Below are 16,469 nucleotides of genomic sequence, written 5' to 3'. Positions count from 1 at the left end.
TTGTGTATGCACACGAATATTTGTCCATCCTTATGAAGGCCAGAAGAGGTACTGCATCCTCTAGTTCTGGAGTTACGGGAAGTTGTGAGTGCCCTGATGTAGGCTGGGAACTGAGCTTGGGTCTGAGCTCCTCAGGCCCAAAAGCTGAGGTTCTTGTTTCTTCTCTTCAGGAAAAAAGGCAAGGTGTGGTGACCACCTCAGAACTCAGGGGCCACAGACAGGCTCTGAGTTCAAGGCAGCCTGGTTTACATAGTGAGTTCTAGACCAGCCAGACCGTCTCAAAAACAGATTTTTTTTTCATGAAAAAGCCAAGACTAGTGCCAGTTTAGTAGTGGCGTTCTGTGAGTTTGAGACCAGCCTGCTCTACACAGTGAGTTCCAGGACAGTTAGAGCTACAGAGTGAGTCCCTGTCTTAAAAACAAACAAAACAAAACAAAAACCAAGTGGTGTTGGTGCATGCCTTTAATCCCAGCACTTGGGAGCCAGCCAGGGCTCCTTGGCGAAACCCTGTCTTCAAAAACCAAAGTCAAGACTTGTTAGTTTTATTTAGACAGTAGAAGAATGATAATTTTGCCTTCAACAAAATAAACTTTTCCACACAAGTCGGAAAAGTTTAATGGTAACTCCGCAGGAGAATCTGAAATGTTAGCATGAAGTACGTCACCCTTGTGACTTTATGGCAGATGACCCAAGGTTAAGTTTCTGAAAACCAGAGGCGAGAAACAATCTGGGTTGTCTGGGTTGTAGCAACTTTAGGCTTCAAAGTGAAGCCAGCAGGTTGTCTTTGTCTTTGTTACTGGTGCCTTACAGGTGTGACAGAGACATTGACATTAGCATTGTGGGTCCTGGGAGCACCGATGAGGAAGCACCAGTGCACAGCCCAGCTGTGGAGTCTGGACCGTTCTCGGGCAGATCTAGAAGAAGATGATTTTCTTGTGCTTGGAGTTGGGGATCTGCCCCTTGGACTTCAACCTCCGAACAGCCTCCCGCATGTGCTTGGGCTGCAGTGGTGGCATCTCTCCCCATTTCTCACACACATCCAGGGCTGGCATGGGGAAAGAGACAGCCTTGTTAACATAAAGTTTACTAACTTGCCACAGAAACAAACCGATATTTTTCCTTAAGCAAACTTCACGGGGTCTAGAGAGATGGCTCAGTGGTTAAAAGCACTGAGTGCTCTTCCAGAGGTTCTGAGTTCAATTCCCAGCAACCACATGGTGGCTCAAAACCACCTATAATGAGATCTGGTGCCCTCTTCTGGCCTACAGGCAGGATACTGTATGAATAAATAAATCTTTTTTCAAAAAAAAAAAAAAAAAAAAAAAAACTTCACGGGGCTGGAGAGATGGCTCAGCGGTTAAGAGCACTGCCTGGAGCGTTCAATGGAGTGAGTTCAATTCCCAAAAACCACATGGTGGCTCATAACCATCTGTAATGAGGGTTGCTGCCCTCTTCTGGCATGCAGACATACATGCAGACAGAATATTGTATATATAAGTAAATAAATTTTTTTAAAAAAAGTTATACCAATATTTATAAAAAAAAAAAAAAACTTCACAAAGTCTATCATGCTGGCTTTAGCTATACCCCACAGGGACCGGGTCACAGCTACAGGAAAGAAAAGGACGTGGCAAGCTGGAGATCAGCAGGGAGAAGCAGCCAGGCTTTCAGGGAAAGCTCTCAGTGGGTATTGCTATCAGGGCATTCTTGTCTTCTTACACTGAATGGCACAAGCAAGGTCTACTGAGGAAAGATACACAACTGTTTTTGTTACCCTGGGCTAAGGAGAGGGATTGCCTAGATGGTTTCATCCCTGCCCTCCATCTCTGCCTACCAGGATAAAAACTATAAGAGTAGCCATGCTTTCCTCAAGACACAGCTCCCTACAGAATCAACTTCTAGTGTGGCTGAAAACTACCAGAGACCATTAAATGCCCTGGTGTAGACGCTCTTGAAAGTGAGACCCCCATGAGAGCAAGAATGTTGTATAAACAACAATACTCACCTTCTTCTACTACCTCCCCCACAAAAACTTTAGAAATACCAGACATGGCAATCACAACATTCTGGGACACAGAGGTCCCCGTGATAGACTGGATCAGCTTGGAAGAAAGAAAGAAAAAAGACTGTTAAGACAATCAGTGACTGGTTTTGGGATGCAGTACAGGTGACTGCATGCCACACTGAGACTATTAAAATAAGATGCTTGCTCTTCCAGAGGACTAGAGTTCAGGTCCCAGCACCCATACTGGGTGACTCACAACCACCTGTAACTGCAGTCAGGAGATGTGATGTCCTTTTCTGTCTTTCATGAGCACTCCCACACATGGTATATACCCACAGATACATCAATAAATACAAAACCAGCTCCCCCCCGCCCCTAAGATTACTGTGTGTTATGACTTGCCATGCCTGGCATACAAGGCTGGCGTTGGCCAGGTGATGAGAGAGGCGATTTTATCTTCCCTCCTAATTAACATTACCTCACTCAGATGAAGACATAGCTGTGGACTCTAGCGTCTTCCTAACACGAGGGGGACCACACTGGGGTAGTCCATCCTTACCCTTTTAATGGCTGCCTTAGGGAAAGCTGACCGGCGATACATTTCATAACGGTTCAGCTGCTCCTCAGAAAAAGAAGAGACGAGGATTCTAGACAAAGATTCAGGTAATTAAGTTGGTTAATGAGAATGAATACTAAAGGCATAAATCAACAAAAGCAAAGCCCCAGACCACAAACAAACCAAAATGTATTTCACGGAGTTGGTGGCTTTAGGCTTAGTGCGCTTGAAGATGGCTTCTCCACTCCTCAGGACCTCTGGGAAGAGGAAAAGGGCACACTTTCCTTCCCTCAGAGACAGCTGCTGCATGTGGCAGCAGGCTTCTCCACTCCTCAGGACCTCTGGGAAGAGGAAAGGGCACACTCTCCTTCCCTCAGAGACAGCTGCTGCATGTGGCAGCGTGCACCTGCTCCTCCTAAAGACCTGGCAGTCTGAGGACAAAGCACTGTATTCTAATGCTGACTTATTTCACACTGACAGTGAACATCTAATACAGAAATTCCTGTTCAAATCAGGGTTCTTCAATGTTAACATGTTTAGAGGAAAACATTCAAATTATGTATAGTCTTCAGAAAATTTCTGAGACATGATATACCTCAGGTTAGCTTCAAACTTGAATTTCTGATCCTCCTGGCTCCGCCCTCCAGAGGGTGGGATTACAGTTTTACTCAGTGCTGGATCCATCACAGGGCTTCCTCCTTGCTCTTCAGGCAATCTACAGTAGCCTCAGCCCTAATATTTTAAATTACTGAGTCTATCTTCTATGCCTATGCGGTATATGTGTATGGGAGACACATGAAAGACAACTTGAGGTGAGCAGTTTTCTCCTTCCATCATGGAGGGCATGGGTATCAAATTAGGTTGTCAGGCTTGATGGTGAGTGCCTTATCTAGTGGGCTATATCCTTTCTTTTTTAAAAGATTTATTTATTTATTATGTAAATAAATTGCATGCATGCCTGTGAGCCAGAAGAGGGCAAAAGATCTCATTACAGATGGTTGTGAGCCACCATGTGGTTGCTAGAAATTGAACTGAGGACTTCAATTGAACTTTGGAAGAGAAGGCAGTGCTCTCAACCTTTGAGCCATCTCTCCAGCCTCCTCCTCCTCTTTTTTTTGAACTTACCTATGTGAGTATGTTTGCTTTGTGTGTGTGTGTGTGTGTGTGTGTGTAGGTGCCCATAGAAGTCAGAAGAGAGTGCCAGATCCTTTGGAACATCTTAGCACAGATGGCTCTTAACCTCTGAGAAGTCTCTCTAGCCCCTTATATGCTTTATAGTTAATTCTTTTTTAAAAATTATTTATTTTATTGGTGTTTTAGTTTATATGTATATCTGTGTGAGGGTGCTGGATCCTGGAGTTACAGACAGTTGTGAACTGCCATATGGGTGTTGGGAATTGAACCCAGGTCCTCTAGAAGAGCAGTCAGTGCTCTTAACCGCTGAGCCATCTCTCCAGCCCCAATTCTTTTAAATAAATAAAAAGATGGCCAAACCAGTTTTAGAAGATGAACTAAGGGCTGGATAGGAAATTCACAAAAATCCAATGGCCGATCAAGATGGAAAAAAATGAACCTTAAGTATTAATCAAGGAACTTGAAATGATCAACTAAAACAAGATCACAATTTTTGCAGAAGATATGCTGAAGGTCCTTTGAAACACATTCATACTAGAGTTTATACAGCTGGTTTATCCTAGAAATGGATGAGATGTAGAGATATGTCCAAAGATGTAACAGTGTTGTTAAAAGAAACAAAAATTTAAAGACTCTACCTAGAATAGGTAAAGGTGTTAATATGAGTCACACACAGATGAGATGCAGCACAACCAGGTTAAATACACAACTATATCCACATATATATTCTTGGAATAAGATCCAGCAGCCGAATTTTGGTCCCCCCCCTTTTTTTGGTATTATGAGTTATCTGTAATGAGCTCATATTATTGCCACTCTAAAAATCAAGCTTTTTGAAGAAAATGATGACTTTGATATATAATTACTATAATGAGAAACACTAAATGTAATGTTAAAAACAAAACATTTTGAAACATCAATTATTTAATATTCTTATATTTACACATTTATTTTGTGTATGTGTAGGAGCATGCCTATATTTGGAGATCACAGAACAATTTCCAGGGACTGGTTCTCTCCTTACAGCGTTGGTTTCCCAGGATCAAACTCAGGCCATTAGGCTTGGTGGCAGGCACCTTTATCTGGCAGTTTGCTGACCTGAAATTATATCCAGGCAGAGTGGCTCATGCCTGTACTCTCAGCACTAAGGAGGGTGAGGCAGGAGAATCAAGAGTCAAGACTAACTTAAACCTCATGAGACCCTATCTCAAAACAAACAAGCAGCACGTAAGAGTGCAGGGCTGAGTTAGGGCTTTGGAACGGAAGTTAGAGAGACTCACTGCATCTTCTGAATCTCATCCTCGTCCACTTTCTGCTTCTTCTCTCTCTTCTCTTTGGTGTCCAGTTTCAGCTTTTTGGCTGCAGGAGTAAGTAAGGACGGGTCTTCCCTCTCAACTGCTGTTAGATCTGAGACGTCCTGACTCTTGATCTGGGAAGATGGACAGAAACTCTGTTACATGCTTGGTATACTTTTCAGGCTTGGGCAAGGTCAGCAAATGCCCTCCTCTTTCCAACTCAGTATATCTGTTTATGCAGTAGCTGTCTCGTTCTAGGCACTGCCTATACCATCAGCATCGAAAGGCTGTCTGTCTCCCAAAGGAAGATTATAGCCCAGCTATAAAATGAGCAGTCCAGTCTTCCACCTGAGCCACAACCACACAAATATCCTGTATCTGTTTACCAAGGAGCCAAATCAACACTCCCCTGCCTCATCCCACAGACATCAGCACAGTCCTCCATCCAGCATGTCTTGGGAGCACCACCACCTGCAGTGTTCCGACCCTTCCCACTACTAGACTAGAAACTTTTTTTGTTTGTTTTTTGAGACAGTCTCTTCACATAGCCCCGACTGTCCTGGAATTCACTATGTAGACCAGGCTGGTCTCACAGAAATCTGACTGCCTCTGCTTCCTAAGGGCTAGGATTAAAGGCCTGTGCCACCACCACCAAAGTTTGGAAACATTTTTTCTTTGTGATTTAAGACAAGGTCTTATTTTGTAGCTGAGGCTACTGGCATTCCCCTGTCCTGCCTCCTTGCTGGGATTATAGACTTGTACCACCATACTGAGATTAAACTAAAAACTGAGAGATGGCTCAGAGGTCATGAGCATTGGCTGCTCTTGCAGAGGATCTAGGTTCGATGACCATCGATCACGTAACAGCTCACAGTCGTCTGTGATCTCCAGTTTTAGGGGATCTGATACCTTTGACATCCACAGGGACCAGGCACATACACGGCAAACATACGTACATAAAGGCAAAACATCCATACAATAAAAATTTTAAAAAGCCCAAACTTAAAATAACGTGTGTGGACTTGCAAGTGTTGACCACAGGGCAATCTTTGTGGAGTTGGTTCTTGTCTCCCTTTATGTGGGTTCCGGGAACTACACTCCAGTTCCCAGGCTCTCACGGCAAGCCCCTTTACCTGCTGAGTCGTTTTACTTGCCCTGTGCTAAAACCTTTTTAAAGACGTCACTATTTACATTTCTCTCCATATCAGCACTCAACAGTTTTACTCGTGACAGATGCAATTCAAATTCTGTCCTACCAACTGACCATGGAATCTTAATACACCAGAACTCATTACTGCGATTTAACAGTTCCTTTAAAAAGAGATTCATACTTAAAAACTCGGAAATTCAGCGAGGGGGAGTGAAGGCATTATATATTTGACAAACCTTTCAACTTAGTTTCAGTTACTGATCTATACATATTTACCAACCTTTGCACTTCAGAATTTTGTTTTGTTTTCTTTTTTGAGACAGGGTTTCCCTGTAGGTTTGGAGCCTGTCCTGGAACTCGCTTTCTAGACCAGGCTAGCCTCGAACTCACAGACATGGCTTGCTTCTGCCCCCCAAGTGCTGGGATTAAAGGCGTGTGCCACCACCACCTGGCTTGTGCTTCAGATCTTAAAATTTATTTGTCCTTAATTTTCCTCCTTTCCCCTCTTCTTTTCTCCTTTCTTTGTTTTTTTAATCTTTTTTTCATTTTTTTTGAGGTAGTTGGGGTAGAAGCTGGCCTTATTTTGTAACTCATGAAGTCCTGGAATTTATTCCTTCTACTTCAACTGCCCGCATGAGACATTCAGCTTAAAATTTTCTTCTGAAAACAGTTTTGCTGCCGATCTGTGTCAGGAGAGTCACAAGCTCAAGGCCAGTCTGTGTTAGGGAGACGCTCCTCATAAAGAAAAGAGCAAAATTCCATAAAGTTTTGCTACGTCTTCGTTTTCCTGACTGTTACTACTGTCAACATTTTGAGGCAGTTGCGTTAGGAAGCCCATTTCCATCTTACCTACTTGTCACCCCATGAGCTCTCAAAGTCAATATCAGCTCTAAAGCTCCGAGATTTTATCTGCAGAAATGGAACCTAAAGAACGCTGAGGTTCAAATAGGCAACAATGCTTAGCTTTTAAAGTGGCACAGTCGATGGTTTTGGTGGCCTTTCGAGGCTTCTGGAATTTAGCATCCAAGACACTGGTTCAATGCACTACGAAGGTAGGGGCGGACCGAAGCAGCCCTGACAGGTCCTCGTCCTCCCCGCCCCCAGCCGCTCAAGGTTGCAGACACACAGTGACTAGCGGTGAGTTCCAGTTCAACTAGCTACGGAAGCCAGGAACAACACGGGTGCTCCTCCAGCCTTATCCACAACTGGCACCCACCTCGCTTTCCTCCGCCGCCGCTTCTTTCAAGTCCGCGTCTCCATCCCCGTCGGTTTCCTCCGGGATTCCCTCAGTGTCGGCGGTCGCCGGGATCCCAGGAGTAGTCCTCATCTCCTCTGACTCCGCTGGCTCTCCGCCTTTGTCGATGGGCGACTCCCCAGGGTTGTCCATCGCCGCAGAAGCGGGACAGAGGCGACTGCAGCACAGCCAGCTGAAGGAGTGAGAGACTGCGAGCTGACCGGCGGAGCCAGGGCTTACGGCCGGTCGCGCCGTGATGACGTCACCCCACGGCTCCTCGGAGGAGCCATTCCCAGAAGTGCGTTGCTGACCCAAGAGATTCCTTTAAACCGTGTTTGTTTTCAGGAGAAAGGAATTTAGAAGCGTGGATCCTCCGCTTTAGGGAAGAAGCGTTTTTGAAAGAGCGTGCATTCGTTTGATGAGAGACTTCTTTTTCTTTTCCTTCCTGGAAATGCAATGCCAATTAATCTTTCTTTAACTTGACTACTCGGGCAAAGTCGGGGAACCGGAGAAAACGCAGTACCGCCGCTTGCCTAGGGTTGAACAGCTTCCAGCAGGGACCCAGCCTTGTATTTTTCGAAAGAGCAGAGACCACAGGCTTGTGTTCACCAGGGAATTGCTAGGGTTTCCCCTCTGTTCCGCAAGCATCTCCAATCCAGCAGCATTCCAATGCTCTCATTCAACGCCTCAGTTATCGGTCACCTCGAGTCAGTCGCCCCTTCCCGACTACACGTTTTTTCCACTCCATCAATACTCAAAATCGGGACTGGTCGTCCAAATCTGACTTAAAAAAAAAGTTTGGTTAATTTCACGGCAACTAAGAGGGAGTTCTGAACGTTCCACTGAAGCTGTTTAGGATGAAGCGCGAGGAAAACATTTTTTCTTTTAAATTTTTTCATGTGAATGGTGTTTTGACTGCATGTATGTCTGTGCACCACATGCGATCATGGTATCCCGGGAGGCCAGAAGAGGGTGTCGGATCCGCCATGTGGGTGATGGGCATCACACCTGGTCACTCCCGTCCCCCACCCCCACCCCCTTTCTTTTTTTTGAGACAGAGTCTCACTACGTAGCCCTGGCTGGCCTGGAACGTGCTATGTAGACCAGGCCGGCCTTAATTAAACTCACAGAGGCACACCGCTTCTGCCTCCCGAGTGCTGGGATCGCAGCCGTTTTAAAGCTCTACGGTCTTTCCTCAAGGAGGCACCAGAGGACTGGATTTTTCACGTCTGGTTCTAGGTCTCCGCCCCTATTCTGTATTTAATCTATGAGTCTTGAATGTAATTGGAAACACAGGTGCGTGATACCAAATTTCTCTGGCTTCTACAGTGCCTGAACAAATTGTCATATTTCCAGTCGCACGAGGTTCCAAACCTTTGGGAAGGCGAGCACGTCAGGAAGCTCCTACCGGTGTGCCGAGCGTGTCCTCTCCGACCTGTTGAATGGGCGAGCGCGCTGGGCGTGGACCCCATCTCCGCCGGGCTCTGCTCGGCTCAGTCACCTGCACGGCGGCCGGAGCCCCGCCCACTAGGTGGGCAAGGAGGCGGGGCGTGGGGGCGCGGTGACGCGTGACGCCGGATCCCAGAAGTGACGCGACGCGGGGGGGAAGGCCCAGGAGGCGGGGGAGGGAGAGGGGGTGGCGTCCCCGGCCGGTTTGAGGGGTGCGTTGCCCGGAGACGGAAAGTTTGGGAGCCGCAGCAGGCTCTGCGTGGCCCCGGGTCGGGGTCCGAGGAGCAGCGGCCCTGGGGATGGGGAAGGAGCAGGAGCTGCTGGAGGCGGCCCGCACCGGGCACCTCCCGGCCGTGGAGAAGCTGCTGTCCGGGAAGCGGCTCTCCTCCGGCTTCGGCGGCAGCGGCGGCTCCGGCGGCGGCGGCGGCTCCGGGGGCGGCGGCCTGGGCTCTTCCAGCCACCCGCTCTCCAGTCTGCTGAGGTGAGTGCGCGCGCGGCGGTGCGGGGCGGCGGGGCTCGCAGCCTGGACGGCGCGGGCTCCCTCGAGAGGTCGCGGCTCCAGGGGCGCGCGCGGCGCAGGCCAGGCTCTCGCGTCTGGCGTCTGCGCTGCGGAGAATGGGGGGAGTGCCCAGGTGGCAGCCCGCGCCGCATGGGCACAACCCGGCGTCACCCTCGCCCGCCGTGGGGTGCCAGCTGTCGCGTCTCACAAAAGCGACTTCGGAGCAGCCCGAATTCGCGGAATCCCTCTCACATCCTGCAGGAGCTCCCACGCCGCGCAGAGCCTCGCGACTCCCCTGGAGCACATTCCCCTTGTTTCCTTCCCCCTGGAACTTGGAACGTTCCACTGGGCTGTGCGGGACCAGGCTTTTGTTTGTTTTTAAAATTGCTTCAGCATTTATCGCGCACGAGGTGTTCAGTCTTTGAGCCTCTCTTGGGCTTGAAGCTCTATTTGTCGTCAGTTTCCTTGTAGACACCCTAGCTGGGTTCGTCCAAGTGGCGTCTGCTCATTTCCCCCGGGCACTTTCTTGGTAAGAAATCAAGGTTGGGAAAGCCTTGTTTAGGAAACTGAGGTGCGTTCAACTTTCTGAGACCTGTTAGACACTTGAATCCGGGGCTGCAAGGGTGGGTCGTCACTCTTTGTCGCTTACAAGGGGGATTGGAACGCTTTGTCAGAGTGCATGAAATGTGTTGGTTCAGCCGCGCTTTCGTAGCAGTTTCTTTTCCTTCCTTGTTCTTTTGAGGTTTTCAAGAAGTGGAAGTTCATTTAGCAGTGGCTTCGTTGGCTTCTGTTCCCTCTTAGTTTGTGTACCTTCAGTTTGAGTGAGCTGGGAGAGCTTGGACCCAAGAAACCCAAGGCTCTACAAAACAGTCAGGTATCCAGTACTGAGTACCGACCTACATCTTCTCAGGAAGATTTTAAGAAGCATTCCAGAAGAGCCCCCCCTTCCTTTGGGAAGGAAAACCCCCATTCTGTTGGCTGCGATTTCCCCGGCCCCTTGAACAATACTGGCTCATAGTAGTTGACAAAATTTGTTGAATAGATAGAAGTCCTGATTGGAGAATGATCGTTGTGTGCGCGCGATGGAGGCTAGAAGTTGACATTGGTGTCTTCCTCCATTGCTCTCCATCTTCTCTCTTTGAGACTGTGTCCCTCACCAAACCTGGAGTTTGCTGATTGTGCTAGATTGGCTGGCCAGCAAGTCCCAGGGATTCCCCTTGTCTCTACCCTCCCAGTACTAAGGTTACAGGCACATGCAGCCATGTTGACTCTTCCCCCCTTCCTTTAAACATGGGTGCTAGGGTTCAGATCCAGGGGCTCCTGTTTGCTAAACAAGCTCTTTACGGTCTGAGCTGTCTCCTTAGGGGATCATCCGTCTCTAAATAAATTGGTGGTAGTCCTCACTGTTAGCAGTTGGTGCTTCAGATTAGGGATAGTTTGGGAGTCTGAACCTCAGGGGACAGTGTACTTTGGCTAACTTTGATGTTGATCCGTCATGTATAGTGACAGTGTTCCTGGTATGCACACCCTGCTCAGAGGCACGGAAAGGAGACTTCCTTGGTGTTTGTGGGCTACCCCAAAAGGGTCCTGCTTGGGATCTTGAGTAGTTGGGCCCCTTAAAGGTAGATAAGAATGGACTGGAACACTGTCGCCTTTCCTGTTGACAGTCCTCCTCACACTTAGGTTCTCAGTCCCCACATTAGTGCCTGAGGACAGAGAACAGGTTGTCCGGGTTAGGGCTACTACTGCTGCCATGAGACACCATGACAAAGGCAGCCCGGGGAGGGGAGGGTTTATCTGGCTGACCTTCCACATCCTAGTCACCACTGCCGGGAGTCGGGACAGGAACTCACACAGAACAGGAACCTGGAGGCAGGAGCCAGTGCAGATGACATGGAGAGGCTGCTTACTGGCTTGCTCATCATGGCTTGATCAGCCTGCTTTCTTACAGAACTCAGGACCACCAGCCCAGGGATGGCACCACCCAAAAGGGGCTGGTTCTTCCCTCATCGATCACTAATTATGAAAATACCCTACAGTCAGATCTTATTTTCTCAGTGGAGGCTCCCTTCTTTCAGATGCCTCCAGTTTGTGTCGAGTTGGCATAAAAGTAGCCAGTACGCAGGTGCTCAGCAGTAAACATTGGATGCATTTTTTTCTATCCCTCCCTCCCTCCCTCCTTCCTTTCTTCCTTTCCTCCTCCTCCTCGTCCTTCTCCTCCTCTTCCTTCTCCTTCTTCTTTTTTTTTTTTTTGACAGTTACTGTCTAGCCATGGCTGACCTGGAACTCCTATGTAGGCCAGAGTGACCTTTAGCTAGCAGAAGTCTGCCTGCCTCTGCACCCCAAGAACTGGGATTAACAGTGTGCCTCAGCAGGCTTGTTTTTAATTTCACCCGCACTGTTTTGTCATCCTGCAGTTTTGGTGTCTGAGAGGTAAGGGAAAGCTACGCTGGTTTGGAGGTCCCTCCAATGAACCGATGAGGTAGTACTTGGAGATTTTCCAGGAACGCCCTGGCCCCTAGATTACTCTGCTGGAGGAGTGTAGACTTCTGCCCTCACATACAGTCAGGTTCCTGCTGGTGGTGTTCCCTCAGACCAGATGAGGCGTCGCTGAGAGCTAGCTGCTGTGTCGTTGAGCAGGACAGTGAGGTCTGTTGAGCGCAGTGGTTTTGCTCTGGGTTTCCTGCCGATGTTTCCAGTTTATGCTGTCAAGCATGCGTGGTGTCTCCCTTCCCTAGAGTTACAGAGCTGCTGGCTGGGCTCCTCATTGGCTCCTGTGACTAGTAGAGGCCACAGATGTCCGTGAGCTTCCTAATCTCCCACTCTTGTGGCTTTTAGAGGCAGGGAGGACGTTTAGGCCCTTGTTACACTAGGTGTGTCATTAATTAGGGATGACTGGTTCACCCTACTGAAAGAGGTTGAGGCCATGCGTTTAAATAACCGCTAGGTCAGCATATCCCCTCTGCAGGTTTGGAGATGGCAGAGATGCGTCCCTCAGGTATCCAGCCTCTTTCTCTTGCCGGGACCCCTGAGTTGTTATTGGAAGCTGCGGACTCCTAGTTTGGTGTCTTGACTTGTATCAGCAGACGTATCTATCCTTGCTCCTAGGTACCGCAACTGCAGCTTACCTTCCTCTGGCAGTTTAAGGAGCTTGTGGCTGTAGTGAATATGGTGTTGCAAATCACGCGTGTTTGTTTCCTCATGTACTTATGACCCCCCCCCCCCCCCGACCCCGTTCATTCCACAGAGGTTTTGTATGTATTCTTTGTGTGTGGGGGGCTGCATGTATACATATGTGGAAGCCAAGGGTCAACCTTGGATGTCATTATTTTAGGTGCTGGTTTCCCCCCCTCCCTTTTTTTTTGACGTGGGGAGGAGTATTTCAGGATTCTTCTTGTTTCCTTCTCCCCAGCCCTGGGTTTGCAGGCAGACACCGCCAGCACGCCTGATGTTTTTATATGGGTTCTGAGGAATTGAACTTGGATCCTCATGCCTACAGGGCGGGCACTTTACCATCTGAGCTATCCCCCCAGCCCCTTTAGTATATTCTGAAGTTAGAAAATGATCTCTTTTCTCCCTGCATGCCTTGTCTCTTAGGGAGTCATCTTCTACTTGGGTCTTCACCTCACACAGTCCGCAATGGCTCTTGTATTCACAGATCTTGCCAGCTTTGGGGGGCATGTCCTGTAATATATAGTAGTTCACTATCCCATCCTTAAATTGCCTCCTTTTCATAGCTCATCTCTTTGGTCTGTTTGCAAGCTAGTTTTTTTTTTTTTTTGTCAGCTGACACAAGCTGGGGTCATTTGTGAGAAGGGAACCTCAGCTGAGAAAAGTCCTGATTGTTGTAGCCCACTGTGAGCAACGCTACGCTGGGTGGTATAAGAAAACAGGCTGAGCAAGCTGTATGAAACAAGCCGTATGAAACAAGCCAGGAAGTCGTGCTCCTCCGTGGCTTCTGCTTCTGTTTGCCATGTCCCTGCCTCGAGTTCCTGCCCCGACTCCCCTCAGTGATGGAGTGTGACCTGACAGTTCTAAGCTGAAGTGAGCCCTTTCCTCATTATGTTGCTTTCGCCCTGGCCTCGAACTCACAGAGATTTGTCTGCCTCTGCCTCCAAGTGCTGGGATTAAAGGTGTGCGCCACCACCCAGCAACACGTTTCATTTTATTTCATTTATTTTAGAGACGGTCTGATGTAGTCGAGGCTGGCTTTGAACTCATAGGTAGCCACAAATGACTGAACTTTTGATTCTCCATCTTCTAAGTCCTGAGTGCTGCTGTATTACAAGTATGTTCAACTGTGCCTCCACTGAGTCACATTTTAGTGGTTTCTTTCATGCTTGGTGATCTCTCTCTTCTTTGAGAGGTGACAGATTAGAAACTGTCAATAAGGGTATGGACCCGCTTAGGCAGACATGTAAATGCCATTTGTTAACTGCTTTGTTCCAGGCCAGGCGATTGCTAGATGCAGCACTAACATATAGTAGGTGCCATGTCAGAGTTGGCCCTTCTCACTGTATGCCCTGCTAGCTTATAGAGTTTACAGTAGTATTAGTATAGTATGCCTGGGACTCAGAGTTAGCCCTTCTCACTGTATGCCTGGCTAGCTTATAGAGTTTACAGTAGTATAATGTATGCCTGGGACGGACCGACAGGATGGAGCGTGCAGTCGAGTGTTCACACGCACCCCTTAGTTGAGTCGTGGCTAACAACCCACTCGACCAGTGACCCAAACGGCTGTGGATACGGAGGTTTGTAGCTCTCTACACCTGAGTAGGCCCAAAGCACTATTGTGCTATATCTTAGTGCTGTCTATTATGAGTTTTAAACATTAAATGATTATGTTCAGTAGATGTTTAACTTTTTAACCAAAGTGATGCAAATATAATTTTTGTTGCTTTGTTAATGATCAGTAGATTAGCCAGTTCTCCAAAGTGCTATGCAGATCCTGCACTGCATGGAGTATATTTTGCATGGAATAGGCTCATTTTCTTTTTCCCAGATGCACACCATAGCTTGAAAACTGGGGATAAGATAGCCTTTAAACTTTTTACTTAGGATGCTTTTAGCCCCAAGCACATAGCAGACACAAAATTTTCCTGAAATGTAGTTGGCTGTGTTTGGGTTTAGAGTGAAACTACTGATTTCTAAGAAAGCAGTTTATGTCTAAGAAAACAGTAAGATGTAGGTTAAAAGGCCGAAGGCAGGGTGGTGGTGGCACACCTTTAATCCCAGCACTTGAGAAGCAGAGGCAGGAGGATCTCTGTGAGTTAGAGGCCAGCCTGGTCTATAAGACCTAGTTCCGGGACAGGCTCCAAAGCTACAGAGAAACCCTGTCTCAAAAAACCAAGAAAAAAAAAAGGCCGAAAGGTCAGAGCCTGTGAAACATGAAGAGAGTTAGGTCATTGCTAAGCCTGTGAGCTGCCTCCTGAGCCATGCATCCGTATATGTGAGAGGAAAGGCAGAGTGAGCTGCATCCAGGGGTCATACAGAGAGATACAGTCACAGGTCGTGGTTGTGAAGGAGACTTTGTCACAGCTGAAGAGATCTGAGAAGCTATGGACAGTACCAGTAGGTGTAGTTTTCAGTCCCTTACTCTGCCATCTTGTAAAAACAAACATACAAGGAAGGGTAAAACACCACAAATGACATTAAACGTTTTTAGCATCCTAAGAGGAAAATACTGACTGTAAGACAGCAGAATGGGTGATATGGTGTGATCCTGTGAATTTGCCTGATTTAAGTTCCTGTTCTAGTCAACGCAAAGGCAAAGAGGAGAAAGACCCCCAAATAAAAACAAATAAAACCCATCTTACAAACCAGGACACAGCCATCCCCTAGGGTAGCTGCTCCCCCCCCCCCCCAATCTTTCATTAAACTGTCTTCATTTAGAAAGCCTTTTTTAGGTGCTAGGGTAACACTGAATCCAGGGCGGCACACATTTTAGGCAGGTGCTCTGCCACACAGCTACAACCCCAGCTAACCAGTTTGTAAAGAATTTACACGAATGTTCTGCCTGTATGTGTCTGCACCAGTGCATGCCTGCATCCCAGTGGAGGCCAGAAGAGGCTGTCAGATCCTCCAGAGCCGGAGTAACTAGGTTCTCTGCAAGAACAGCCAATGAATGCTCTTAATGACTGAGCCGTCTTTCCAGTTCTAAGAACTTCTTAGGATACTTTTTAAAGAATTTGATCTTTCTTAAGTTTGGAATTGAGGTATCTTAGGATTTTCTGTAAAGGAGAATGGTTACTTTGTTCAAAACAACAAAGAAAAAAAGAAAAAGAAAAAAGAAAAGGGGTAGCCGTTCTGGCACTATGTGTTACTTTATATCCAGGATCTTGGCATCAGAATGGAGTGCAGGGCTGGAGTTTGCTGGTGCCTGTCAGGCCTGGGCTTGACTTCAGATCTTTACTTTTCCGAAAGACAGTCTAGAGAGTTCTACTCTTTCTTTCTTTGGTTTTTCCAGACGGGGTTTCTCTGTTTAGCCTTGGTGGACCTGGAACTAGTTTTGTTCCAGGCTGACTTCAAATTTAGAGATCTGCCTGCCTCTGCCTCACGAGTGCTGGGATTAAAGGTGTGCGCCACCACTATGTGTCATTACCCCTTCCCCTTCAGACAGTTTCTCTGTACAGTTTTTTTTGTTGTTGTTTATTTTTTTAAAGAGAGGGTTTCTCTGTAGTTTTGTAGCCTGGCCTGGATCTCGCTTACTCTAGACCAGACTGGTCTCCAACTCACAGAGATCTGCCTGCCTCTGCCTCCTGAGTGCTGGGATTAAAGGTGTGTTTCACCTTTGCCCGGCTGAGTGTGTCAGTAAGTGAGTAGGATAGTATGTGTAGCAGAATGCGGTTGATGTAGTTATTAATAAGTCTGTGCTGGGGCTGGAGAGATGGCTCAGTGGTTAAGAGCATTGGCTGTTCTTCCAGAGGTCCTGAGTTCAATTCCCAGCAACTACATGGTGGCTTACAACCATCTGTAATGAGATCTGGTGCCCTCTTCTGGCGTGCGGGCATACATGGAGGCAGAATGTTGTATACATAATAATTAAATAAATACATCTTTTTAAAAAGTAAGTCTGTGCTCCCCTTTCTCCAAATTCCCCAGCTGAGTTCAGTTTTCACTACATTAGCTATAGAGCCTTGTGGTGTGG

General features: G+C 47.5%; 2 protein-coding genes across 7 annotated transcripts in view; one reads left to right on the top strand and one right to left on the bottom strand.

Annotated features, from left to right (window-relative positions):
• Positions 1–444: 444 nt before the first annotated feature.
• Positions 445–8,897, bottom strand: Taf11 (TATA-box binding protein associated factor 11). 3 transcript variants are annotated; one of them, XM_038342337.1, is made up of 6 exons: positions 8,783–8,897; positions 7,357–8,154; positions 4,976–5,124; positions 2,565–2,652; positions 2,006–2,102; positions 445–1,045 (listed from the first exon to the last, which is right to left on the bottom strand). In XM_038342337.1, exons 2-6 carry the CDS (start codon positions 7,525–7,527, stop codon positions 915–917), a joined length of 636 nt encoding a protein of 211 aa, XP_038198265.1. In that variant the 5' UTR covers positions 7,528–8,154; positions 8,783–8,897; the 3' UTR covers positions 445–914. The 3 variants fall into 3 exon arrangements, with proteins under 3 accessions (XP_038198265.1, XP_038198266.1, XP_038198267.1); XM_038342338.1 differs by having other exon boundaries at positions 8,749–8,882; XM_038342339.1 differs by having other exon boundaries at positions 7,357–8,158; positions 8,783–8,879.
• A 119-nt stretch (positions 8,898–9,016) lies between these two features.
• Anks1a (ankyrin repeat and sterile alpha motif domain containing 1A) overlaps positions 9,017–16,469 on the top strand; it is a 156,660-nt gene continuing 149,207 nt past the window's right edge. For all 4 annotated transcript variants that reach the window (XM_038341973.1, XM_038341972.1, XM_038341971.1 and 1 more), the window contains exon 1: positions 9,017–9,304. In XM_038341973.1, the coding sequence (XP_038197901.1) occupies positions 9,123–9,304 (182 nt within the window). In that variant the 5' untranslated portion in view covers positions 9,017–9,122. The remainder of the gene's footprint in view (positions 9,305–16,469) is intronic.

The sequence above is a fragment of the Arvicola amphibius genome, chromosome 9 (assembly GCF_903992535.2).
Source record: "Arvicola amphibius chromosome 9, mArvAmp1.2, whole genome shotgun sequence".
NCBI lineage: Eukaryota > Metazoa > Chordata > Mammalia > Rodentia > Cricetidae > Arvicola > Arvicola amphibius.
The sequence above is the reverse complement of the archived record's forward strand: the minus strand, read 5'-3'. Positions and strand labels throughout refer to the sequence as shown.

Excerpts from the sequence above, each read along its gene's own strand:
- Taf11 (XM_038342337.1), bottom strand. The coding sequence starts at position 7,527 with ATGGACAACCCTGGGGAGTCGCCCATCGACAAAGGCGGAGAGCCAGCG. Across the intron at positions 2,653-4,975 it reads GATGAGATTCAGAAGATGCA|AATCCTCGTCTCTTCTTTTT; the intron begins GTGAGTCTCTCT and ends ATCTTTGTCTAG. Across the intron at positions 2,103-2,564 it reads CTAAGGCAGCCATTAAAAGG|CTGATCCAGTCTATCACGGG; the intron begins GTAAGGATGGAC and ends CTTTCTTCCAAG.